The sequence below is a fragment of the Podarcis vaucheri genome (assembly GCF_965113315.1).
Source record: "Podarcis vaucheri genome assembly, chromosome: 2".
NCBI classification, from domain to species: domain Eukaryota; kingdom Metazoa; phylum Chordata; class Lepidosauria; order Squamata; family Lacertidae; genus Podarcis; species Podarcis vaucheri.
Window position 1 is genome coordinate 68432114 of NC_138760.1, and position 27308 is coordinate 68459421.

General features: G+C 44.1%; 1 protein-coding gene across 2 annotated transcripts in view; it reads right to left on the reverse strand.

Moving 5' to 3' along the window:
* Positions 1–27308, reverse strand: part of FAT2 (FAT atypical cadherin 2) — a 119362-nt gene that overhangs the window by 48027 nt on the left and 44027 nt on the right. For both annotated transcript variants that reach the window (XM_082211730.1, XM_082211729.1), the window contains exons 4-8: positions 13967–14028; positions 10072–10383; positions 9110–9320; positions 4248–4387; positions 805–1080 (exon numbers count right to left, since the gene is read on the reverse strand). In XM_082211730.1, the coding sequence (XP_082067856.1) occupies positions 805–1080; positions 4248–4387; positions 9110–9320; positions 10072–10383; positions 13967–14028 (1001 nt within the window). The remainder of the gene's footprint in view (positions 1–804; positions 1081–4247; positions 4388–9109; positions 9321–10071; positions 10384–13966; positions 14029–27308) is intronic.

Here is a 27308-nt window from a genome sequence, read left to right on the forward strand (position 1 = left end):
AGACATCTAGTTGGCTGGTGCTGTTGCACCATGTCCCAATTGGAGCTCAACCTCAGGAGCCAATAAGAGCCTTCATTTGGTGGGTGGGCAGGGCTTGGGTGTGGACCAGAGGGAAGCCTTGTTGGAGGTGGATGTAAATAGGAGCCCTGGGCTGTGGCTTCAGCACTCAGTGTCATCACCAACTTCCCCTCCCTCCCTCCTACAGTTTCAGGATGTTCTTTGGTCACTGGGTAAAAAGGTCGCAGTTGGCCCATGACTGTGAGGTTATTGCCTTTCCCATAGCAAGAATGTATGTTTGTGTATGTTTATCTATTCCTTCCTGTCACATTTTTTGCAGGGAAGGGCATTGGTGGGGATCCATAACTTATGGGGGGACCTGGGGAATAAGGGGTATTGGGCGTGGTGCTTCAAGGTCTTCACCTTAGCTTGGGGGGCCATGGCCAATGGCCATATATTGGCACATACCCCAGGTTGCCATCTCGGTGGCCCTTGGCATGGTGGGCTGCATGGTGGCCTCAGCAATTGGAAAGGGTGGTGGTGGGCTGTTCTTCCCAGCAGACAGATACTTACCCCACCCCAACCCAATATATTGACTGTAACCAATAAAGTAATGGCCTTGCTTAACCCACAATACTATCTTTGTGTTTCGGTCATTGCACCCTGACACAACACCTAGCTGTGCACGGCAACAAGTACATGTTGAATGAAATTGAGAAAAACTGCTGTAAGGCACTCCAAGCCCATGGGATAAAGTTGGATATAAATCAAATAAATATACAAGTTGCTTTCCTGTGACTCCCATACCATGACTGTCAGGGTGTGCAGCGACATGGATTGCGAATCAAGTGCTTCCACCATCATGAGTGTGCCACTGCTTGGGTCCATCTGAAAAAGCTTCATACTTCTGGGATCCACGCTGCTCTGAAGGGTGTAGATCAGTCCTTTCCCATGGTCCTTGTCTGTTGCACGGACCCAGGCAATTTCTGTCCCGGGAGGCGTGTCTTCTGGAATGTAAGCCTCATATTGATACTCCAAGAACTTGGGGGAATGCTGGTTAATGTCAATCACACGGATATAGGCCTGCAAGAGTGTAGGGAGAACATATGTAAGAGAGAAGGCAGGGTGGGGGCTGAAATGATGAGGTTAATTCTTAGACAGGCACAGCAATTTTGACAGAAAACTCTAATGCGGTTATTTTTTGTAGCTTTCAGCATGCCAGAGTTAGCAGGCTTTGGACGTGTGTTCCCTGCCAAGTGCATAAATGCATATCTAAAACTTGTGTTCCAGAGAGCTTCTATGCGGTTTTTGTCAATGACTTGATGTGAGTCCTGTTCTAGGCTTGAGGTCTTTGGTGGACGACTTCTGCTCTGGATATGCCCTCCGTGCTGGTTTCCCACAGGCATCTGGTTGGCCACTGTGAGAACAGGAGGCTGGAGGTGATGGGCCATTGGCCTGATCTAGCAGGTTCTTCCTATGTTCTTATGTGGGCTTACATGGCAGTGGGACCAGGTGACATAGGGCCACTGTTTTCATTCCCCACCATGTCCCCGAGTGATGGTACTTCAGGGGCATGGAATTAAAAGTACAGTGAGAACTGCTTGTGATGCCTGTCTGGAAAAGAACGGGGGCCACAGGGCAGGTGTCAGTGGTGGGCTCTAATAGGGTATCCAGCTTGAACGAGGTGACACTATATCTGAAGTGATGACCTCATGGAGGAAGGACTGCAGCTCAGTGCTAGAGCATCTGCCTTGCATGCTGAATTTCCCAGGTTCAATTCCTGCCATCTCCAGGACTGGGAATGTCCCATCTGAAACCTTGGAGAGCTGTTGCCTATCAGCGTAGACAATACTGAGATAGATGGACACCGCATAAGGTAGCTTCTGATGCTCCTAAAACAGGATGAGGCATCCCAGCCAATCATACTGAAGTGTAGGCAAATGAGGATTATGAAGGTGAAGGATAAGGGTAAGCAACAGCAAAGGGGACCGAAAAACTCAGACACCATTAATGTTAGGTGATAATCAGTTTAGCAGCACTGGATGTACATACTGTTTTGAAACAAGCACTGGAATTAGAAACTTATTTGGTGTAGTTGCACTTCTGCTTATTTCATCCCAGGAAACTAACAGAATAAGGACAGGAATGACATGGTGGGGAAAGTGTACAATATATCAGAAGCAGCCTGGCAATGTATTTGCAAGAGCCTGGAAACGTATTTGTAACAGAAAAAAATAAACCCATCCCTAAGCTCGCTGTCAAATGTTGCAAAGAGAATTTGGCAATCCCTGTCTATTTGATCCAATTGTTTTTCATTGCAAACCACATCTTGGAAGGAGACGACCTGATGCAATCGCCTGCTTTCTTCAATGAAATCCAACTTGCCATGATTTTGCAAGAGCAGGTTCACCAACATACCCAGCAGTGATTGTCAATGCCAAAGTAAACAGAAGAAAAGTTCCTGGAGGCCGGGATTGCATGTCAGCCAAGGTGTCAGAAGATGACTCTTAGTGGCAGCAGAACAATGTTATAAAGACGTTGAAAATACCATCAATCTACTACTGAGTCACACTGAAACAGCACCCTCAGCATCTGCTTCCCACCATCTCCTAGGTTTTACATAACTTTGGTGGCTATCAGTAAAGCAATTATCAGATTAAATCCCTGCTAGAAACCTTGTTTTCCCAGGCAAACCTCTACATATTCACTTGTTGGCAGGAGTGAAAGATGAGGCTACCTACCTGTTGGGAGACAAAATGCATGTCTACATTATAAATATCAGGTCACTTTTGAACTCATTAGCTGTCATGGCTACTGGACAAAGACACCCTGAACAACAGAGATCACAGATCTATAGCAAGTAATTCTCAGTATCCTGACAAAAGTTACAATTCCCAGATTGCTTCAGAGAGACTCTGACAGCTAAACTAGTAACAAAACAGTTTAGACGTGCCTTCGGATCTTGCATTGACACGTGCAAAGGAAAGAGGTGGATTGGTGGAACCATTTTTGGTCCTCACCTTTCTCCTGGACTTGCTAATAGGCCTTACAAATCCTGCCAGTTATGTGCAACAGGCAATTGAATTAGATGCAGAATTATTCTGACTGCTCAGATCCTGGGACATAGAAATCTGCCTTACCCTGAGTCAGACAATTGGTTCAGCTAACTCAGTATTGGCTACATAGACTGCCAGCAGCTCTCTGGGATTTCAGGCAGCGTTCTCTCCCAGGCCTACCTGGAGTTGCCAGGGATTGGTAATGAACTTGCCAATTTAATGAACTTAGGAAGCCTCAGGGCTTCCTCTTCACCATGATTCAGATTCAGGATTCAGTTCCTCTCATCCTGGCCACACAAGGAAGAATACTCATCAATCTCAGATGCCTGCCATAATTATCTCAATACATATCTTCATGTGGAGATGTGCTGAAATACAGTGTCATGGATGATGTGGTTGATCTGGATGAATGAATAAGCCCTTTGTTGTTTTGGGTCAAAACTGATGTGGTGCCGGAGACTGTCATCAGCTCACCCTTTTAACATAGGAAGCTACCTTATGCTGGGTGAAACCATTGGCCCATCTAGCTCATTACTGTCTACATTGACAGGCAGCAGCTCTCCAGGGCTTCAGGCAGCCCTACCTGGAAATGTCAGGGATTGAATCTGGGAGTTTCTACATGCATAGCAGGTGCTCTAAGCTGCAGCTCTCTTCCATGTGGAAGCTCCTGGAGATGGCTTAGTACAGCTCAACACAGCAGCACAATGACCAGGTAAGAGGAGAGGGACCACAGTCTCCTCTCTGACAGACTGCATGTTTGCTCATTTACATTAAGCAGTGGTTAGGCTTAGCTTGCGTGCAAACTGAGTCCCTGAGTCTCCAAGTACTGTACCACAGTTGGCCAGCATCTGCAGAGGAAGGAATTTAAGAAAAAGTGACACCTTTGGTAAGTGTTCTTATCTTTATTTTTTTGCTGTGCATTGAGAAGAATTTGAGCATTGAGTTTGGGGTGTTTTCCCCAAGTGAGCTGGCATGAAAGATGATGCCATTTTGCTAACCTACACAGGCCAAATTGGGAGCCCCTTATAGCCCCTTATCCCCCAGTCTTATGCAAATTCAGCTGAAGCATGAATTTTTAGCATTTTGATAAAGTAATTTTTTGAGAGAATTCTGTGTATGTTCTGATCCTAGGTTCTCATAAAAACTCTCCCTGAGAATACAGAAAGCTTTGGACAGGGCCTTGTGGATGCTCACCTGTGTCTTGATGATGCTCGATCCATCGGTGACCTGCACTGTGAGGTTGTAGTTTGATCTTCTCTTTGCATCCAGGGTTCTCGCAATAACAATGCTGCCAGTGCTCTTCTCGATGTCAAAATCCATGTCATCATCACCACCTTAGAGGAAAGAGATAACTTAAGTATATAGGGTAGGAGTTATGACGGAGGAGGCCAGGTGTTTGAGTAACATCATCTCCCCGGGCAGGCCGGGATCCAAGAGGGGGAAAAGTATCATTGCAGCTGGTAGCATTTGCAACAAATAAAATATATCCAGAGGCAGGCAGCAGAATAGCAAAAAAGGTGGGTGGAAAACCTCTGTGAAAGGCTTCTATTGTCCTCATTGCATCTTTGTTTATTTCCCCTAAGTTTTGCATAGGCTTGAGTGCGCAATAATGCCTAGTTTGTTGTTGAAATGCTATACAAGGTGAAGGGAGCTGAAATTAACCAGTGGGACACAGAAGGGCATGTTCTGTTGAAAAGAAGGACTATTGGGAGAAATTGGCAGGGGAGAGGACATTTGCTGGCTTTGCTTCAAGGTGTGATGCTTAAACCAGTTCCCCTCTCTCTGTTGAGACTTGCTTCAATTCATGGATGAGTCCTGGGCAAGGACAAACATCTGTAAGATTTGCAGTGGAGCAAGCCACCCCAAAAGAAGATGTTTTGGAAGCCACTGCAGAGTTCTTGTACATTTCCCCACCATTAGTTACAATTGGATAAAGACTTAAATAATGCACATTTAGCATCTGAAGACTGAAATAAGACAGAAAAACCCGCAGCTTTATTCTCCAATAGTCCATAAAGCTAAAGAGCAGGCTGCATAGATGATGAAAGGTAGTCAGAAGCCAGTGATTCTGGCATGAGCTTGAGCAACCTGCGGCCTACCAAATGAAATGCAGCTCACCACCAACAATAATGACCAGGCAGAGGCTGCAAAATTGCGAGGTTACCTGGCAGGCCACAATACCCATTTGGTGGGCTGCTTTCAGCTTGGAGTGTCACAAGTTGTGTAAGGCTGACTATGATAATCTATGGGTTATTCTCCAAGTAAGGTTTCTTAGAGCTCTTTGTGTGACTATACACTGAGTTAGAGAATGTATCCTGCTTCTACGCTAGGCATCATCTTGTGGAATAGTGATGTCACAGCAGTGTTCCCTGACATCTGCATGACATCATGAGCGAAACATCCTCCCATTTTTCTCCTTTCTCTGCCTCACCCCATCCCCAGAGCTTAGAAAATACAAATTTTCAGTACAATTGGCTAGCTGCATAATCTTTTCCTGCCACATAAGGCCTGTATAGACTGCTCTATTTTGTCCACCATAGTCCACCTCTTTTCTCTGGGAATCAACTCTGTCATGTTAATCCTTCCATTTCCAAATAGCATTTCTTCTACAGCTATTTCTCCCCCCCATCCCCCCCAAAATTGCAGGCATATGTTGAGGTGGGAGGGGGATCATGATCAGAATGGGAGTGATAGTCCATACTACAGTCCTGACAAATATTCCTTTCAACCAAGATGATCAAGGGTCTGCAAACCAAGCCTTATGAGGAATGGTTGAGGGAGTTGGGGATGTTTAGCCTGGAAAAGAGGAGACTGAGAGCAGATATGATAGCCACCTTCAAGTAGTTACAAAAGTTGCATCGGGGAAGGGCCATAACTCAGTGATAGAGCATCTGATTTGCATGCAGAAGGCCCTAGCTTCAATCCCTGGCATCTCCAGGTAGGGCTTGGAGAGATCCCCCGCCTGAAACCCCAGAGAAGTGCTGCGAGTCAGTATAGGCAATGCTGAGCTAGCTGGACCAATAGGGAAACTTCCTATAGTCCTATTTGTGTTTCAGAGATCTGAAAGTACAGTTCCTTGAAGCAAAACAGGAGCAACTGGGAGGCTTTGATGGAGGGTCACCATGGATCTATTGTGTCATGGATAGAGCGCAGCCTTGATGCAGGAGAGATGGGAACTACTGTGGTCCCTCGGGTTGCATATGCTTCAGGTTATATATGCTTCAGGTTACAGACTCCGCTGACCCAGAAATAGTATTTCGGGTTAAGAACTTCGCTTCAGGATGAGAACAGAAATTGTGCTCTGGCGGCGCGGCAGCAGTGGGAGGCCCCATTAGCTAAAGTGGTGCTTCAGGTTAAGAACAGTTTCCGTTTAAGAACGGACATCTGGAACGAATTAAGTACTTAACCCGAGGTACCACTTTATGGCCATTTTTAAGAAGCTGTAGTTTCTGTGATAAGAGAAACAGTTTCACAGATAACAAGGGGAAACTAAGATGCTATTGTATGAGTTCCTGAAATGGTGGAGCAAAACTATATGGAGTAGGTAAATGTAGTTCTGCTCATACAGGCCACCTGACTTGACACGTGAACACTCCTGGCTTGGGTGGCATTGGAGAAAGTAGTAAGCCTCCAAGTTTAAAAAACTAAATTTCAAATAAAATGAGGCAAGTAGAGAATATGTCAGAGGTGGTGAGGCACTGGTGGTCATCAGCGATCTCATGGGTAATAAGCAGTTAGGGCCTGTTACATTTATAAAAGCCTATCCCACAATAGCAGTTCCAACAACCATTAATGGGGGACCTGGGAAAGAATCTTTGGTCTGAGTACTCAGAAAAATATGTCCCTAAGGGAAAATGTGTTTGGCTCTCCTGAAGTAATTTAGGAAGAGCCAGGAATGAAAATGAGAGTGGATCAGAGGCACCAAGATTTTAAAGAAACAGTGCCTTTACAGAAAACGGAGCAAAGGGGAAAGGGATGGGGCCAGACGACGTCTGGAAGAAAATGAACATGTAGAACTATTTGAGCAGACAGGTGTGGACATTGTCTGACTTGCATTATAAATCACTTGAGCAGACAAGTGGAAGGGAAGGGCGTTATAGCGCCAAGAGAAACTTTTGGCTTTGGAACTCAAGGGCAGCTCTATGTGTGAACTTGCAGTGTCCTCTGCTGTGACACTAGGGAAAGTCCACACTTTCTGGGGAAGCCTAGTCATCCGGGGATAGCTCAGTTGGGAGCGCATGAGACACAGGGTCATGGGTTTGAGCCCCACGCTGGGCAAAAAAATCCTGCACTGCAAGGGGTTGGACTAGATGAATCTTGTGGTCCCTTCCAGTTCTACGATTCTATAATGCTAATTGGACAGTTGCAGAAACAGACCATGTCTGGGGAACTAAAGGTCCTCCAGATGTTGTTGATCCCTACAGAGGAGCCCCATATACCACTTTTCCCACTGCCTAAAGCAGAAGGCTGCATTCTGTTTCCTTCTCACAGAACTGTTGTGTAGATAAAAAGAGAGAGCTACATATCATGTATGCCATCCCAACCTGAGCTTCTTGGGGAATGGAGGGGTGTAAAACACAATTTCTAAAATAGAAAAGGAAACTCCGCCAACACTAGCTTGAGTATGCCAGCCAAACAAGGTAATGATTCAGGGCAAAGGATTACCCAGACTCACTGCGTGAAGGAGGTCCCATATTGTAAACAGTGTCTGATTTAGGAGAATAGATAAATACTGAGATTAAATTCCAAAGAAAATACCTGCAAGGGGACACAATGCGGGCAGACTGTCCCACACAAAAGTAAACTTTCCTTAAGCATTGTCAATTCTGTACTGTGTTGATTCTTGTCCTGCCTTCATTGTATTTGTACTCTATTATCCATGCCCAACTGCACCAGGCACAGAAGCATTCCTTGGAGGTGCCCTGAGAAGGACAATTCTTGCAGGTCTGCAAACTATCTGCCTTCGGGAATGGCTTCACTCAACAGAGGCAAAACAAAAACAAACAAACAAACAAACAGCCCCAAAGCCCCAAACTAAACCTTAAGTCTGCAATGTAATGCCAGGAAATAGGAATTACGCACTCACAGATCAGTACAGCTGAAAGATACATCAAAGATCAGTCAGATGTGCAGGATACAAATGAAATGATCTTGGCACCTAAGAATTATTTCAAAAATCTATGCATTCCTGAAATTCTACCATTAAATGTGCATGAAAACCTACATGAGCCTGGGGAACAGCTTACAGATGTTCCAATATACTATGAAAAGGTAAACCCCTTTCAGAACCATGAGTTCTTGAAGATGGAAGTAGGACCACAGTGGACACCCACTCGTGTCCCAATTATTAATCCCAGTGAGGTCCATATCTCCAACAAAAACAAAAATGCATTGATCATTACACTGGAATATCTAACTAGAATGGGTCACTCTTAACTCTTGCAAAAATATACAGATGAGATTTGTATCTTTAGACATCCTTCTAATGCATAGGGCATTTCCTACTAATGGGGGAAAGTAGAGAAGAATAGGAATAAAACATAATAGATTTTTATCAAGGGAATTGCTGAGCATTCATAGCAGCTCCCTACCAACTTAACATTTAAAGACTTTCAAAACCCCTTGTGGTTTCTCTCTCTCTCTCTCTCTCTCTCTCTCTCTCTCTCTCTCTCTCCTGTTGGTTTGTTTTTATTGCTGTGGGGAATAGTTATGATTACCACATATTTCCTGTGAGCTGCAAAGATGTGTTTTTGCCCGTTTGCAACACAAGAATTTTCATTTAAGGTTGGGAGAGTGCCAGAAATGCCATTTTGCAAAGTGCGATGGGTAGGTAACGCAAGACCTGCACAATGCTTTATGTGGGACAACTGCTTGAGTCAGCCTCCATGCTGCTCCTTGCCAGCGCCAAGGCCTTGACTCTAATGTGCCTGCCATCTAAAATAAACAGCCTTTGTTCGCTCGGGGCATGTGCGTGCCAAATATCTGGGGAACCGAGGCAGCGTTTTGTCAGCCCAGAGTCACCCTCAGAGCTCATTTCCCAGCCGCATGCCACTCACCTGTGATATTAAACCAGAGTTGGCCGAGCCCAGCCTCCACGCTGATCACTCCCACCATGTGGTTCACTGGGTCTGTTTCCATGACAGCAAAGTTGAAATGAGGCTCATCAAAAGTCAGAGGCTCTGAGGACGGGAGGGGCTTAGGGATCCAGTTGACATGCAGCCTCACGCTGGAAGAGAGTGGGGGGCTCCCACCATCAGTAGCCTTGACCTGCCAAGAGAGACACCAGCTTACATGCAGTGGAAACCAAAGTTGCTCTTGCCAATGTTCCGAGTGAGCCTAATAGGAAAGGACATCAGCCTTTCATGGTTCTATTGCCAGAAGCACCACAAAGTGGGCAGCCTGCAGTTGCCTTTGCCTTCCTTCAGCTGGTAGGTAAAGTGTACACCTGGATGGCATCCATTTGCTTGCCCCTGTTAACTTAGCAGGGTTCATGCAATACAAGAGTTCGATAGGATTTCTTTGGCAAATGTAAAGCTGCTGACTCTGTAGCCTGCAGAGCTTGTTGCTCAACATACAGAGGAAAATAAGGAGACCCCTGCTGGACCTGACCATCTAGTCAAGTGTCCTGCTGCCCACAGTGGTCAGCCAAGATGCCTCCAGGAAGTTCACAAGGAGGGATTGAAAATAGCAACACTGTCATGCTACTCCTCCCCAGTAACTGGCGTCCAATGATGACCCACCAAACTGCTCTTGGACTACCCATGCAAACTGAAGAAGGTGATGGAGTATTTTGTCTTCTGCAGCATACGTGTTGCTGTTGTTTCATGGCAGGTTTGGGCTAAATAGGTTTCACAGGTTCTTGATGTAATTATGTTGCCCTGAGATCTATGAATGAAGGGCAATATACCAATGAGACAACAACAACCTGAATACCCTCTTTGACTACAAGGCTCTTAAATACTCAAGCAAAAAACTACTGTCTGCCTCCATCCTCCTTAACTTCCTATATCTCACTCACCGTCAATATGTTGTACTCCTGGACAGGAAAAGCCTTTTTGGAGAAGACCATGCCTGTCACTGGGTGGATGCTGAAGACTCCGTCACTGTTTTCTTCAAGGCTGTAAGTGACTTGGCAGTTCAGTCCCTCATCCCGATCTGTGGCAATCATCCTGTAGACTGGCAAAGGAGTCTCAGATCCCATTTTCTGTGGTAGATTAACCATGAAGAACTTCTCGGAAAATGTGGGAGGATTATCATTGACATCTGTGATGTGGATTACAACTCTACTGGTGGATTTCAGAGTTGGATCCCCATTGTCTGAAACCGAGACCTATAAGGAAAAGCCGACAGAGTATCAGATCTGAAGCCTCGAGAAAACAGTTAATGCTCATGAAACCCAGATGTTTCCCTGCTATTTTTTTTATATAAAATTTTTATTGGTTTTACAAAATTTTAAAACACAAACAAACACTTAAAAAAGACATACAAACACGTATAATTTCATAACGTTTTTTCATAGACCTCTTTTCCGAGACTCCCCCATACCCCCCCTTTCTGCATCCCAATGTCCATAATTTTATAGCAACTCCCAATTATTCCTTTCCAACCTCTGTCATCTTAATCTTCTCTCTATTCTAACCTTATATCGCTGTATCCCTTTATTCCTAAAGACCACAACATTCTAAGGTTCATCAAGTTTATAGTAGTTCTTAAGATAACTTTTAAATTTTCTCCAATCTTCTTCCGCCGTCTCTTTCCCTTGATCACGTATTCTGCCTGTCATCTCAGCCAGTGTCATATAGTCCATCACTTTCATCTGCCATTCTTCCAGAGTGGGTAAATCTTGTGTCTTCCAATACTTTGCGATGAGTATTCTTGCTGCTGTTGTAGCATACATAAAAAAAGTTCTATCCCTCTTTGACACCAATTGGCCGACAATGCCCAAGAGAAAGGCCTCTGGTTTTTTAAAAAATGTACATTTAAGTACCTTTTTCATTTCATTATAAATCATTTCCCAGAAGGCCTTAATCTTCGGGCATGTCCACCAAAGGTGATAGAAGGTACCTTCAGTCTCTTTACATTTCCAACACTTATTATCAGGCAAATGATAAATTTTTGCCAGCTTGACTGGGGTCATGTACCACCTGTAAACCATTTTCATAATGTTTTCCTTTAAGGCATTGCATGCCGTGAATTTAATACCGGTGTTCCATAACCATTCCCAGTCAGCAGACATAATGTTATGACCAATATCCTGTGCCCATTTAATCATAGCCGATTTAACTGTTTCATCCTGTGTATTCCATTTCAGCAGCAAGTTATACATTCTTGATAAATTCCAGATGTTTCCCTGCTATGGCAAAGGAGAAGACCCAAGGTCCTCCAGATGTTGCAGGATGCCTGTAAGCATAACCAATGCTCTGGGATGATGAGAGTTGTAGTCCAGCAACATTTGGAGGATCTCCTAATATCTGACAAAGTCTTCTGGGAGTGGTTGAAGTGTTACAATGTGTGGTTTGCCTACATTGAGGGTTAAGGGTTTTATCCAATGCTGCTGTCACATTCAGGCAACAGACTTCTGCTTGCTCAATGGAACCTGCCCCTGCTTCCCCTCGGGCCCCCTGTGTACCCTCAAAATCTGCTCCAGAGCATTGGGGGACCCTTTTGGAGCATGAAAGGAGAGGAGAGGAACAGGAAGTCCTGCTGTGTGAGGAGAAGACCCATCATGCAAGGTTGGGTACAACCTTACAGAAGCTGCCTTACTTTGAGTCAGACCATTGGTTCATCTAACTCGGTGCTGTCTATACAGACTGGGAGTGGTTCAACCCAGTTTCAGAAAGTGGAGATGCGAGGATTTCTGCATGCACAACACTGAACGGCAACCCAAACAGTTTGGTGTGCATGTGTTAGGTGGAGAGATATTAGTGAATAAAAAACCAGAGACCACTCATGAAGGTGTCATCTCAGAGATGCTGTCCAATACAAAGCATTCTCTTTTGCATTGACTCTTACCAATAATGAATCTTTGAGCAAGCTGAATATAGCTCATTTGAAAGAGCTGCTGTTTGTAGAAGCTAGCCTGCAAAATGGAGCAGATTCTCTCAGGCAGCAGCCAGGAGCTAGTAATGTAAGTTTAGACTAAGAATGCCAACTGGCCAGATGGGAAAAGGGTGGTGGTGATGGGGAACAGTCTGTCTGAATTCCCCTTGCTTTCTTTGGAGTTATTTGGTAGAAAGGCAAAGAGAAAGAAAGGATGAGGGGCATCTTATGTTGTGTGCTGGGATCTATCCAACCTCCACACCAGACCCAACAAAAACTGCTAAAGGACTCCAAGTCTGTACTTGCTTCTGAAAGTGCTTCTGTACTCCACCTTCTGACAGAGACAACTCTTCAAAAGTTGGCAATCTGATATGTGCTACATTTATTGAAATGCATTGTTCCTACCAGCACCCATGAATTTTGGTATGAGCTATTTTCTCAGAATGTGTTTGAGTGCAGCACAGTGGTTAGAGGAATGGCCACAGCTTGGTGGTACAGCATCTGCATCTGAAGAGCCAGTGCCAGTCAGCATGGACAAAACTGCATTACATGGCCCAGTGATCTGACTTTGTGTTAAGGCAGCTTCTTATGTTTCTTTTGGAGGACGGGCTAAAACCCAGTGGTACACCTTGCATGCAGAAGGTCACAGGTTCAATCCTCAGCATCTTCAGGTTATAGCTGGTAGACACCCCTGACTGAAAATATAGTCCTTACACTAAAACCAGCCTTCTCCAAACCAGGGCCCTTTGGAATTTTGGACTACAACTTCTATTATCCTTAACCACACTTGGCCATACTGGCTGATACTAAGGACGGGTGAAAATGTCCATTTTGTTTTTTCTCTGTTTCTCATTTTCCCAACCTTAAGAGCAGTTCCCAGACATCCACATCAGTCTGTGATATTATTTTTTCTTAAAGTCAACGAAGATTCAGCATTCTAGTGTGCATTTCTCTTAATATACACATTTTCACATAATTTTGTTGAATAAATACATTTTTTTTTGCAAAGCTAAAGAAATATATTTCACTAATACATGCATTTTTATGAACACTTTACCCTAATTTGTGCATTTTTGTACCATTACTTTTCCGGAGCAGAGTGTGAATTTTGAAGGGTGCCTGTGTTTCAGTTTGCTCATTGTTTTGGAAAGTGTAGATTGGATAAATTTTCCTTTATATGCAAGTGGAGTCAAATTCCTCCCTTCTCCCTGTCTGAGACTGATGTAGTCTAGAACAGGCATGTCCAAAGTCTGTTTCAGGGGCCTAATGCAGCCCGGCCGATCAGTTTAATCCAGCAGTTTCTTTCCCGGAGTAAAATCCTAAAAAAACCTCAACAACTTCAACCCTAAAAAAACAACTTGAATCCTAAAAAAAAAGCCAACTTTGGTCAGCCTTTTGGTCAACCCTCAAGGCCCTTCACTTCATCAAATCTGGCCCGCTTTGAAAAAAGTTTGGACACCACTGGTGTAGAACATCTCCTATGAAGTCCTCAGAACCTGCCACCTACTACCTCTTAGCTCGGAGACTGCATTTCAGTACGATGCAGTAATGAAATCCCCTAAGTGTCCATTTTGTCAAAAGGGGCAGGAAACCACTTGCCCCCCTTTACTCTGTAAGGGCTTAGCAGCAAGATTCCTGTTGCAGCCTTTCAGTTAAGAAGCTAAGCCAGGAGGTATTAGCGAGGCTGGCACTGGGGGCAAACCCACAAAAATGCAGAACAAGCAATTATCTTCCTGAGCAATTTGGAACTGATGGAATGAGTCCTCCTCTTTGGTGTGCTCTGACTTGCAAGGAAATGTTCTTTGAGGACTTAAAAAAACAACACACACTACTTTCAAGTAAATAAAAGTAATTACAACTTCGTCATCACTCACCTCTAAGATATGCTCAGCCCTGTATTCGCGATCGAGCTGCCGAGATGTGGTATAAATCAGGCCTGCCATGAGAGAAAAAGACCACAATCAGTTCCAAGAGCCCATGTGCTGCTGTGCCTCGCTCACCTGCCATGCCAACGTGACCCGATTCTAAAGGTGGTGCTGCCCTGAAGCAAATCTATGCCACAAGCAAAAGAAGCTGATAGTTTTTTTTTTTTAAAAAAACACTTCCTGCCTCCCAACCATGGAAGTTTTCCATACTTCTTATATTAACCAAAATGATTTATTTCATTCCCTGGCACTTCCAATAAGTTTTCCCATTCATCTCACCAAATAATGCAATATTTGAGGCTCTCCACCTCTGGAGATGCCATATCAGGCTTCAGAGTCGAAGGATAATACTAATACTAATACTAATACTAATACTAATACTACTAATTATAATTAATTTATTATTTGTTCATTTATTAATTATTATTTCTACCTCGCCCCAGGGCCGTCTTAAGCATATCCGGTGCCGTGGTGCAAAGCTCCCTCTGGTGCCCCCATTTCCCAATTTTTTAGGGAGGACGGCACTGCCAGCAGGGCTGGAGGAGGCAGGCAGTGGCTGGAGGGCGGCTCCTCCGGTGGGGAAGAAGCGGAGGCTGGACGTGCCACTTCCCGGCTCAGCTGGATGCTTCATGCCGTGGCGGCCACTGCAGATGGAGGCTCCAGGTACGGCCCTGCTTCAGCGTGGCATGGCTGAGGCGGGCAAGGGCGCCGAGCTGATGCCGGGAGGCGCCGCATCCAGCCTCTGTCTCTTCCCTGGCAACCTTCAGAACTTGGCGCCCTGGCGCCCCGCGCCATTAGCCTCTATGGGTAAGGTGCCCCTGCCCTGCCCATCTGGCTGGGTTTCTGGAGGACTGAGAGAGCTCTCAGTTGGGCACAGGAACTTAAGCAGCTGTCAGTCCTCTCATTCATCTAGCTCAGGGTGCTGGTATTTGGAGGCATACAGCCTTTGAGGTAGAACATAGCCATGAGCTTCCCTGGTGAGAACATTCCACAGTCAGGGGCTACCACAGAAAAGGTCTATCCTCTGGTTGCCGCCACATGTGGTAGAGGGGGCAACAGCCTCCTATAGCGGTGATACTACCACCTACACCCTTAATTAAGGATTAATAATAATAATTTTAAAAATCGTAAGCCAGCATTTTGAACTATGCTTCCTTCTTTCTTGTTACACATGTACCTCCTCAGTCCTAGGGTCCCTACATTGAAAACAATGCCAACAAGGCTAGGGCAGGTGTTGTTGAATGCACATTCTGAGACGCACTTCATATTGCAAAAACATCAGCTCCATTTTGAAGGCTGTAGATTTCAATCTTTCCTGATGTATGCATGTATGGTTAGCAGCATATCTTGTTATCTTCAGCTGCAAGAAGCTCTGGGAAATGTCATGGTTGTTGTTCAGCTTTCGCAAATGAAGTACGCTACATGGAAAAAACCCAGCCGATGCTGTATTTTAGAGGAAGCTGACATGAGCAAGCTAACAGATAGGAGATAAGACCCAAGGGTGCCGGAAAGACAGATCAACATGCCTACTACTAGGGATGGGGGAGTCCACCAACTTCCGATTCTTTCAGTTTCCTCTTTGTCCAACTCTTACTCTCTACAAAAGTTGGTCGGTTTTAAAAAATTCTCATGACCATTCAGCATTTTAGAACAAATTTCTAATGAACACATTTTTGTAGCAGAAAATTTCACCTTCTATACTTCATTTTCAGATGTTCTTTTCACTAATGCATGCCTTTTAATGCATACTTGATTTGGCTGAAGAACAGCATTGCAGAATTCAGAGGAACAAGCATTTCAAGGGAAATTTCACGTATTGTTTCAGAAAGCGCAAATTAAGCAGGATTGCCTATAAATGCAAAGGTAATCCAATTTCTACCTCATCCTTACTTACTGGTAACTGATCAGCCAAAAAGGTAGGATTGACAGGATTTAAACTTTATTATCCTTTGAGATTACTATAATTTCCTTAGCATCAGTGGCATTATCCTTCCCTCAGACTTCCAGGACTGATCTGCCCTAAGGATATAACAGCATCCTAATTATGGGAGTTGCAGTCCAACAGCCTGTGGAGGACCACAATTTCCCCATCCATGTCCTAGAGCAAGTACGTAGTTTTACTAGAAAACCAGACAACGTCTGTTGATCCTTGCTCCCTCTATATACTTCTGTTCTCTCTAGTTTGGTCACTGGCATCATGCCTCTGAATCACCTTAAGGCAAGAGGTTAACTCTAGACCCATTGTTCACTGATCCAATCTCTCGCTTCATTTACCTGCTATGGGGAAATATTCCTCTAAAGGTGAAGAGACAAGTTGTAAACAATGTGTTGCCACAACCCATTATTTCGATGGCAGCCTCTGCTAATCTGCTGTCATTTATAGCTGGTGGGGGGTGGGGGAACAATGTTGCAGGGGCAGGAAACAGGAATTAAAGTGAGGAGGGATTTCTTTTTATCTCAGGATGCATGATCTAAACAGTGTCAGCCCTCCTACATATCAGAGTGAATTGCACCATATCAGATGGCACCATGAAAATGGGGAGGGGGGGGATGAAGGCAGGAATCAGTGCCTGAACGATGCCGCAATACACTGTAAAGTATTGGACCTACCAAAGGGGATGCCATTTGGGTTCCACTTCAGTCAACAACATGCAGTGTGCTGGCACTGGACCCAAGTCTTGAGGATAAAATATTGCACTTTAACCCAACAGACCAGTCTAAAAATCCAATTTTACCCATGATGACATATTGTTACTCCACTACACAAATACAGGTATAAGAAGTGCAGGAAGCCTGCCCTCCCCAACCCCCTCCTAGTAACCTAAATGGAGCTCTCTAAACACTCTAATACTCACCTAAAGAACCTAGGATGAGCCCTGCTTGATAAGACCAAAGGCCCATCTAGTTTAAATGACTACTGAATACATTTTTGTTTAGGAAGGCTTTCCCTGAGGCGTAACCCAGCCATTGATGGAATATTAATTTTATTGCCAATTAAATTGTTTTGTAGGGCTTGTATGGATGGTTTTATTGTTCTTAGAGCTTGTGTTTCCACGCTTTATTCTCTTCTGATCTTGGAGACCACTTTGATGGCTTTATGCTGTGAAGTGGTCCATAATCTTGTATAATAATGATCATAGACTCCAGTGTCCTGTTCTCACAATGGCCAATCCATGAGAAGCAGGACTTAAGTGCAACAGAACTTGCTTGTGATTCCCAGTGACAACTGCTATTTGTCAGGGACTGGGCAGAGGAGGAATTTTACCCTCATTTGCCTCCCCATCCTGACCCTCCCAGGGAGGAGGAAGAGGAAGACAGTGCAGATTTACAACAGTGGTTTCCGGGAAGTCACAGCTCAGAGGCAGATGAGGGTAGGGAATTAGGAAATAATGGGAGAGGGGGAGGAGGGGGAGAAAGTGGAGCAACAGCTGATGGACACGGTGTCATTGGAAAGCCTCCCAGACCCTCCATCTCTCAGAGCCTTAAAAGTAGGAGAGCAACGAGCTCAAAGACAGAGGGCACATAGCAGCACCCATTGAAGTGACAAATGAGAAAATGGGAGACGTGGGGGGTGGAGATTCACTCAGAACATCACCATTATCCAAGAGGCTGGGTTCTATAGCCTCTCTCTGTAAATATATTGAATAAAAAAGGACGGTAAGAAACCTTCCCTTGTCTTTATACTTTCCTGGGCAACCAGCCAGGAGCTGCTGACAGCATCCTGATACTATTCAGTGGGAATCTGCCTCCAACGCTAGAGGGAGCACATAGCCAACATGGCTCCTAGCTCTTTGGTCCATAGATTCCAGTTCATCATAGTTTCTATACAGGCCTGGCCTATGCAGCCTGTGACCCACCAAACTGAGCACAGTCCACCTGTCATGTATAGTATAGCCTACAAGAGGCTTTATATCTTGTTATTACTGTTTCTCTGGGACTACAAAAGGCATGGGATTGACTGGCGACAGCAGTACAAGACACGTGAGTTGGGTTTTGGTTTGGCAGGTTGCAAGTTGCGCTGAGCAGCTATAGGCAGAAGACGATTCCATGGGAAAACAGGACGTGCTATCCAGCTCCAGGGATTGTGATGTAAGTATTTGGAACAGGGCTTCAGTTAGCAGTCATTACTTGTTCATTACTTTCTCCCTCTAAGGGATTATGGATATTTGGCTTATAAACTACGTTTAAAACCAAAGAACACAATGTGTTACAACAAGACGAATTTAATGGACTCTGCATAGAGCCCACGTCTGGGCTGCTGTTTGTTTATTTCATCCTTACATCTTAAGCATGAGCAGAAGATCCCAAGGGCAACAACGAAACTATAAAGGAATGTTTGCATTCCTCTTCGCGGCCATGAAGAAAGCTTCGGGCAAAGCACTTAAGCATGTGGTCTCTGAAGTGCAGCCCAAAGGTCTTTGCAAAATTGGGTCCTACATATGGAGCCAGGATGACTCATGCAGAGCAGAGAATGAACGCACCGTGCGGAGGTGCTTGTTGACAGCTGCCCCTTACAGATGTTCTAAGTCTGCAGCGTGAGCACACACAGGTGAGGAGGAGGCTGGCATCCTGGCAACAACTCCACCTCTTCCTACACGTATTCAGTCCACACACTGAAGGCCAAATTAGATGTGATGCTATTAATGTCCTCCCATACCAGTGTTCTGGTCCTCAGTGAGCTTTTGTACTCATTGCTACAGCAGCCTGTCTTCTCTCACTCTAGGCCCAACTGAGGAACTCAGGGAATTGGTGGGAGCACCTACTGCTGTTCCTCCTTCTCTTCACCCCAACTTCTTCACTAGGCTGGGCAGGATGGGCAGGCAGTGAGGAACCTGCTAGGGTGTCCCAGCATGCAACAGTGAGCCACTTCACTGAGCTGTGGGCCTTACAACTGTTTGAGGGAGCCAACCCCCTGATGCCAGCCATGTCCCAACCTCCTGGCCAGGCATCTTATTCCATATTACCCTCCCCACCATCTAAAACCAACAGCTGAGGCTTTTCCTTTTTCTCTGTTATAAGTGAAGCAGGTAACAACTAGAAAGAAGGCCCTTTCAGGCTTGGCACCCCATATATTGAATGTCCTCACCTGGCACAAAGGCTCCAAATCTTGTTTGTACTCTACGGTTTCTTGCATTTTGATATTTTTAATCCTGGAAACTAACCTGAAACCAACTTCAGTGAAGGGAGGTTTATAAATATTCTAAACAAATCAACTGACTGTGTGACTCAAGGTCCATAACATAATGGGCTTCCCCACCCATGAACCATATCAATTGAGGCTGCTAATTATGGCAAGAAAACCCACAGCATTTGACTCACATGGCACACTCATGGCTTCCCCAGTGGGGGATGGGGAGCACACCACAAGGATCCTGGTTTTGATAGCAAAACTAAAGGCAAATTCTCCATTAAGAGGAGAATGGGCAGGTAGAGACAGATTTGTGTGGTAATACGAAAAGTGACTCACTGCGGTTTTGGTGCTCTGCAGAAGCTGAGTGTTCCTCCTATATTTTATGACCTCATTTACTTGTGAGTAAGCTTTAAAATAAACTAACAGAGCAATAAGAAATTGCCACTTTTCCCTCATTCACATTTGGAAAAACAAAACAAAACATCACAACACCGATTGAAAGGGTTCTCATCCCAATTCCCGTGGCAATAGTTTAAGGAATTGCAACAAGACCTTTAACTATTTGCTGTCTCTCAGCGTATCATGCACCAGAGGGAGAACTATATACAACAGCTTGAGCTCCTTGTAAGAAAGGTGGAATAGAAATGTAATAATAAATAAAAGTAAAAAAGGAAGCTTCACAGGACAGGGGACAGGAATCCTAAAACTGGTATCATATGAGCTGTGATGAAGAATAATGCAGTAGATGACACAAAAGCAAAGAACTAATAATTTTTACTCTGCTGGACTGCTGGTATGAGATATTAAAAATATATAAAAAGGAAGAAAATTTGTTACTTCCTGAAATGTAGCACCTTTATTCCTATTAACCTATTTTTAATTTTTATTCTGTGCTGGAGTAATATAAAGAACAGGCTGAAACAAACAAACAAATAAAAAAACCTAAACAGAGAAAATGCATAGTGAAGGAGCCAAGTGTGAAGGCCGGTGCACAATTTTTTAAAAAATCAACATCCCGAAATTATTGTTTTGCTGGAAGACAACTGGAGAGAACCCAAATCATCCTGGAACTTTTGAATAATAAGAATAGAACTGGGAGAATCTGCAACTAATCCTTATTACATGGAGCCCCTTTGGGGCATTCGCAAGGGAGAATTGGCAGGTACTTATTCCTCCCACCACCAAACTCTTCTTTGCAAATGTCTCCCGCCATTTTTTTACCCTAGCCACAATTAATTCTGGTTTAAGAGCCTGGAGAAGCATTTGCAGGGGAGAATCATTAGGAGGAAGAAGACAGAGCACCTACATCTTCTTCCTGATGCTCCCATACTGCACAATGACCACATGTTAAATCAGGAGTAATATGTCTGCCTTCCCACCCGCTGCTGCCTGCTTTGGGGTTTATTTCCCCAATTTCTCTCATCCTGCTTTTAATTGTTTTGCTCCTTGACAAGGCAGTTGTACTTTTAGAGGGAGATCTTGTTTGGCTGCCCTGTGATTCCAGTCCATGCCACACACCCCACTGATTTCCTTACAAGGTCTGTTAAACACCCTGTAATGAGATATGAGAGGAATTGTGGTTAATGGTTAATTGCACTAATTCCAAAATAGAGCCGTGATGCTTTTGCTCCTGCACACAAATATGAGATGTGTTGACATGGATCCATGTTCACAGCACATCAAGGAAGATGCAGTGACATGGAGCTGGCATTAAGGAGAAACTAATTAGAGTGAATGCGCTTTCTTATTCAACTGCCGCTCATTTCCCTATAAAAAGCAAAGGGTTAGAAATACAGGCAGGGTGCAGCATCTAAAGCTTTTGTTCCCCCAAAGATATACACTTTTATTTTTCACCACTTTAGACAGAAAAAAATAAATTCTTTTTCGCTTTTAATAAGCATGCTGTCCTTCACTACACTTCACATTTTTAGGTGTACGTCTAAGATGTTTTAAATGAATACCTACACATCTAAAGTGTCAATGTGACTAAAATATTATGGAAAATTGATGTCCAGAGCATAAACATTACTGTTTTATTTAGCTGGGCTTGGTGGTGGATTGAATCGAGGTGTCCCTCTGTTTGGTTCTCTCGGCTGAGCTGGTCTCCTGCCAGTCCCTGCAGTGCTGAGTGACCTTTGCCTTTTGCCCCCACTGAATGGGCAGGTGGGCAGGAGGCCCACAGGAAGTTTGTTAGAATTCCTGCTCTGTGATTACAGTCATGGGATTTTTGTCTGTCACATGACGGTGTATTTTTTGACTCCACAAAGTGGGGAGTGACGGAGACAGGATGTTTGTGTTACTGTGTTCCCTGAACAGATAGGTAGCCGTGTTGGTCTGCCATAGTCAAAATAAAAAATTCCTTCCAGTAGCACCTTAAAGACCAACTAAGTTAGTTCTTGGTATGAGCTTTCGTGTGCATGCACACTTCTTCAGATACACTGAAACAGAACATCACACATACCATCTCGGGACTATTTAATTGCTCATCGTCTAACATTGTGTATGCCATCAAATGCCAACAGTGTCCTTCAGCTCTCTATATTGGACAAACAGGCCAAACCTTACGCCAAAGAATAAACGGACATAAATCTGACATCAAGAATCACAAAACAGAGAAACCAGTAGGAGAACACTTCAATCTCCCAGGACATTCTATACAAGATCTCAAAGTAGCTGTTTTACTACAAAGGAATTTCAGAAATAGACTGGAAAGAGAAGCTGCTGAATTGCAACTCATTACCAAACTTAAAACCATGGAGAGACCTGGTCTGAACAGAGACATTGGATTCTTATCTCATTATACATGACTAAGCCATTTCTCACCTTCTCACCCCTTGCCTTTTCCTGTAAGACCTATTACAGTCGTTAAGAGTCGTCAACAGGCTCATCTTAGCTATCTGCCAATCTCCCATTCCCACCACCCTTCTGAGTAATACCCCTCCCCACCTTCTCACTATATAGAAGGATCTGGCAACTTCTGTTTCAGTGTATCTGAAGAAGTGTGCATGCACACGAAAGCTCATACCAAAAACTAACTTAGTTGGTCTTTAAGGTGCTACTGGAAGGCATTTTTTATTTTGTGTTCCCTGAAGTGGGACTATTGTCCTTTGTTCTTTCTCTTTGCTGTCTGATGCTAGAGAGAGAGGGAGCCATGTTGCAGTATGTGTTTATATGTAAATAAAGTAGATTAGCCAAAATGCTGAGTTGCTGAGGTCTGTTACACAAGCTGCGAAGACTCTGCAGATCCCTAAGTGTGCTGATGTCTGTTGGCATCGGTCACTGTGATGTTCGCGCTGAAGAAAGCTTTTGAAGCTCCCGAATGATCAACCAGGAGGGAGAGAACATGCCAGTCGGGCATGTGTCTCTGCCAGGGTCCTACTCGAGTGTAGGACGAGCTCCTGACAGTTTCCCTGCCAGCAGAATCCAGTGGAAAGCCCTGGGGAAGAGGTGGAACTGAACCAACCCAGGAGCCACTGGACCTCACACTCTGGAGCTGGGGCAGGGATCAGCCCTGATTGTCCAGCTCGCCACCTCACCACCTCCCACTGCGATGTGTGTCCAAGCTGTGAAGGTGACTCTACTGTTCCTCAAAGCCACAAGGATGAAGGGTGAAGAATGCAGCCCTACTTACTGTAAATAAACAAGCCTTTGGGTGGGTTTAGGAGTTAGAAGGCGGGCTTGACCCTCAAAATGTATTCATGAAGCAATATTCAACACACTTTCAAGTATCTGTGTACAACCATGAGTTAAAGACATTTCTGAAAGGCTGAGAGTCCTCAAATCCCCCATCCATCGATGCTGCTAATGCTGCTTTGGCATAATGTAACATCTGTGCCCTCTGCCAAAAATCACCAAGAGAGAAATGACTAGAGCACTGGGTCTCTTAGAAACGCCGGGGCAATCCTTCCTATTAGGCTGTTACCCTAGTTAATCGGTAACCTGAGTGGTTTCATTACTAAACTCCTGAAAAGCAGAGCACCAAAGTGTTTATGTTGATCAATCAATTTGGATTACAAATGGACTGACACCTGATTGTAGCTCTGAAGTGTCTTCCACACTCACTGCAGAATTGGATTCATGTAGTCCTGTGTCTGTGTGCTCTACATAATTCAAAGGCCTCTCAAAAGCAGTGTTTTCCAGTCACAGAAAAATAGTCCAGTAGTGTTTTGCTGATTTATACGAAACGTAGAATCCTTCCTTGCTAAGCTTTCCCTGCCCACTTCCCAAATCCTGGAATTAAAAAGGTAAAGGTAAAGGGATCCCTGACCATTAGCTGACAGTAAATCTTAAGTTCGATCCGGGAGGTGGAAATCAGGTGAGCAGGACTTGCTTAAACCAGGATGAGTAAATTATGGAGTCCATCCTTTCCCTGGCCGAATTAAGGTCGCTGACGTAAGGAACCCGAGAGATGACTGTGGTACAAACTCTTGGTTGTCATAGCTTCCTCTATGGAATTACAGGTGCTGCCATTTTGTAAAGGTGGTGGGTATTCTTTAAAATAATGTTTATTGTTTGAATTCTTGTTTGGTTTTTCTTATTTTGAGTGGGACTGGAAAGGAAATGCTGCATGCGCAGCAGATAAATGTCACAAATAAATACATTCTGTTTCGGTGCTTCTGAGCATTTTTGGAAATTCTGTGATTCTGCTGCACTTTAAAAGAACAAAATCGCCACATCGATATGTCACCTTTCCTCCATGTCCCCCCAGTTTTATCCTGCAATAATCCTGTGACACAAGTTATAATGAGAGACTGTGGCTGACACAGGTCACTCAGCAAGCTTTATGTCTCACTGGAGATTTGAACCCAGGGCTCCCAGGTCCTCACTCAGCACTGTATTACAGTGGTGCAAATGGGCCCTGAAAGTACTTCTGATTGTGCTGAATTGTCCTTTAGAATCTGCTCAGGCCTCAGAAAATGGTACATATTCTCCCATTGTGTGATGGGGAATGAGTGACTACACTTCATGGCAAAGCAACTGACCTTCATATGCTAGCAGATTTTGCCATGGTGTTTGTGCCTCAGGGTTCATTTCTAAAACATGGAGGCAAAGCCTCTGTGTTTCTTTACTCCTGGTTTGGAGTTTGCTACCTATATGGCTGAGCTCACATGTAGAAAATTGGGAACGTATCGTTTCTGCCTGCAGTTATGGAATGCCTGGCTTCTGCTTTTCGTCAAGCAAAGAGAAAGAACATCCAGTCATGTCAGAACAGAAGCAGAAATATTAACACTGCACAGTTGGCCAAGCATAAAAAACCCCAATTTCTCTTGGCAAAGGTGGAGCTGAGGACAAAGTCCTAGTTCAACCTTATTAGAAATTAAGGATTTAAAAGAATGCGAACCAAGTTACTGGGCATGTCTGTGTACGTTGTGGGAGGGGGGTACCAACTAAATGAGGTTTAAGTGGTTTGCCTAAAATTTGCTGCTTTAGCAACAATTTGCATTCCTTTTTCTTTGAACTCCTAGGGACTGAGAGTGTGAGTGCATAATTCTCCCCACCCATCCAGATCCTGTAAATTCCTACAAATTGCAGCATTTGGTTTAGGGTCCAGTTTTTTCAGGATCCAGGTTGTGTGTTTGAAGAGGATGACCAACATGGTTTCAAAAAGAGCATTGCTCCTGACTCAAGTTACTTATCACCTGACACGTTGAACTTATGCAATTTCATAAGCTGTGGTCGACATCTTTCAACATCTTCAGAGAAGCCTAGCCCAATGCAGATATCAGGGGCTAGTATCTTATTGCTTTTGGTTTGCAAGAAGCAGGTGTCCATAGCAAACACTTTTATTTAAAATGCATCTCTGGGTTATTCATGGGACATAGGAATTTGTTCATTTAAATAAAATCCTTTTATTTAAAATGCATCTCTGGGTTATTCATGGGACATGGGAATTTGTTCATCCCCCCCCCAAAAAAAAATATAGTCTGGCCCACCACATGGTCTGAGGGATGGTGGACTGGCCCATGGCTGAAAAAGGTTGCTGACTCCTGCTCTTAACCATAACCGATTTGACTTTGAAGCTGTCAAGCCTGCATGTAGGTTGACTGTAAGCAGTGCAGACTGGTACTAAAAGAACTTAACTGTGTGGAAGCAGTCCTCCCCCCCCCCGGGGGGGGCATTTCAGAACATCTACTTGTCCATACACAGAAGCAGAAAGGGAGATAATCTGAGTCAGGAGTGGGCTTTTCTACATGTACCTCTTGGGTTCATTTTCTATCATTCCTAATTCCAAGAGTCAAATCCAGGAATGTAAGACTTGATAATAAAAGGCAACAGATTATGTTTTGGAACAGCCTGAGCATGCAGAGGCTTGCTGCAGGAGGAAAGGTTAGAAATCTAAGTTCTCCAGTTACTACAAAAGCCTTCGATCCAGTATCATCCACTATTCTTCTCGCTGAATGCATCCGTTTCTTTAGAGATCTTCTCATCCAAGCATTAACTGCCGTTTGCCAGTATCGCATAACAGGAGTCTCAGTCAGCAATGCAGGGCCTGCTTTTAATGCCCTTTATTCTCTCTCTCTTTCTCTGTTTGTGTAAACATATCCTTTGCATTATGAGCAAACTTCATCTCCAAGTGTGGAGCCTTATGTAGCTAAACTGGCATTATCTTGTGCACAAGAAGGATGCGTCTGTTGACAACAGGCTTTAGAGATCCCCGAGATTTGTAGAAGATGATTAATTCTTCAATTAATTAAAATAATATAAAGAAACCCTCTAAGAAAGAGGGAGCCCAAATGGCTCAATGTGGGTGGCAGCTGCGTCCACACATTTTATTGCTGAATCAATGGAGATTGCGCACTTGTTTTTTTTCTACAAAGTCCACCCTACCATATAGATCTACTTTGCATTCCTTTGTCCCTAAAAATTGGTTCTTGAGAAAAGGGTTTCATTCCAAAAATAAAAGCTCATTGGAGATTTAATTTTGTATCATCTTGTGTCCATCTGAATACCGATGCAAGTGGTCCCAGCTGCCCAGTGATGTTGTGGGTATGCATATCACAGTCACCAATTCCTTCTTTGTACACCTGGGGGTGTGCAGAGAAGAAAATGTGTTGTTAACCACACTCACCCTTGCGGTATCAAGGAACCACACTCACCCTTGCGGACAGCAGCATCTAGAATTAATCCAGATTGAAAGCAGCATATTAAGGCAGAGCATCAATGATTCTGGATTGAGAAAAACTACATATTTGTGCTTCAAATGGGTTAGTGTAGACACAAGCTGAGCATGCTCAGTAGCCATGGAATGCTGACAGGGGTTGTGGTGGTAAAAGAACAACAACAGGGAGAGGGGAAAGGGAATGGAATATCTTGGAAAATGTACTGCAACACATCTCTGTTTTCTTTCACTCTCTCCCTCCATCTTTCCCTCTCTTAAAAAGGAAAAGAATAAACCGAGGGTAGAGCAATGGGTGTAACCTACCAAATCAGGAATGAAACCTAGCTTAAAGATGAATGATATAACAAGCTACTCTTCACAATTAGCCCTGACAAGGCCTGCGGCGGGAAAATGAGCAATATGTGGTTGGAGAAAAAGACAAGACTAGCCAGTTTATGGCTAATCCATAATGTGTAGATTAATAGATCTTGGTTAAAGCGATGCCTGATGCAAAGAAGAATTCTGAGCAATTTCACCAACCAAATGACAGCATAATACACAAAAGCTGAGCTACCCTTTGAATCAGGAAGCGCCCAAAGAAAAAAAATATGTGACCTTGAAAGGATGCTGCTGCACTGGCTGGTCCTGGTTGTCATTCCAGTCAAGCATGTCTTCCAGAAGAGAGAGTTCAAGAAAATAAGATGAAGGGGCTTGCTCTCTCACTTGTACAAAGAGATGCATTGGGGCTTGGACAAAGAGAGCATTGGAGACTTCTCTGAGTAACCCAACATTGTGGAAGACAGCTTGGGGTTAGTTGATGGTGAAAGAAAGGCATTCTGTACATGCCCAGGAACCTAAAACAGCCATTTTATTATTAGCTAAGAATCACACAGATTTGACAGCAGAAGCTCTTTCGTAAAGAGTTGAAGTGTTACTAACATTTTATAAGGTTTACCAAAAGAAACATTATAGCTATGTAGCAGACCCATTTAATTAACACTGCATTTTTACACCAAATCTTTTGTTTTCAATTTCTTTAAGCAGGAGGACCCTGGTATTAT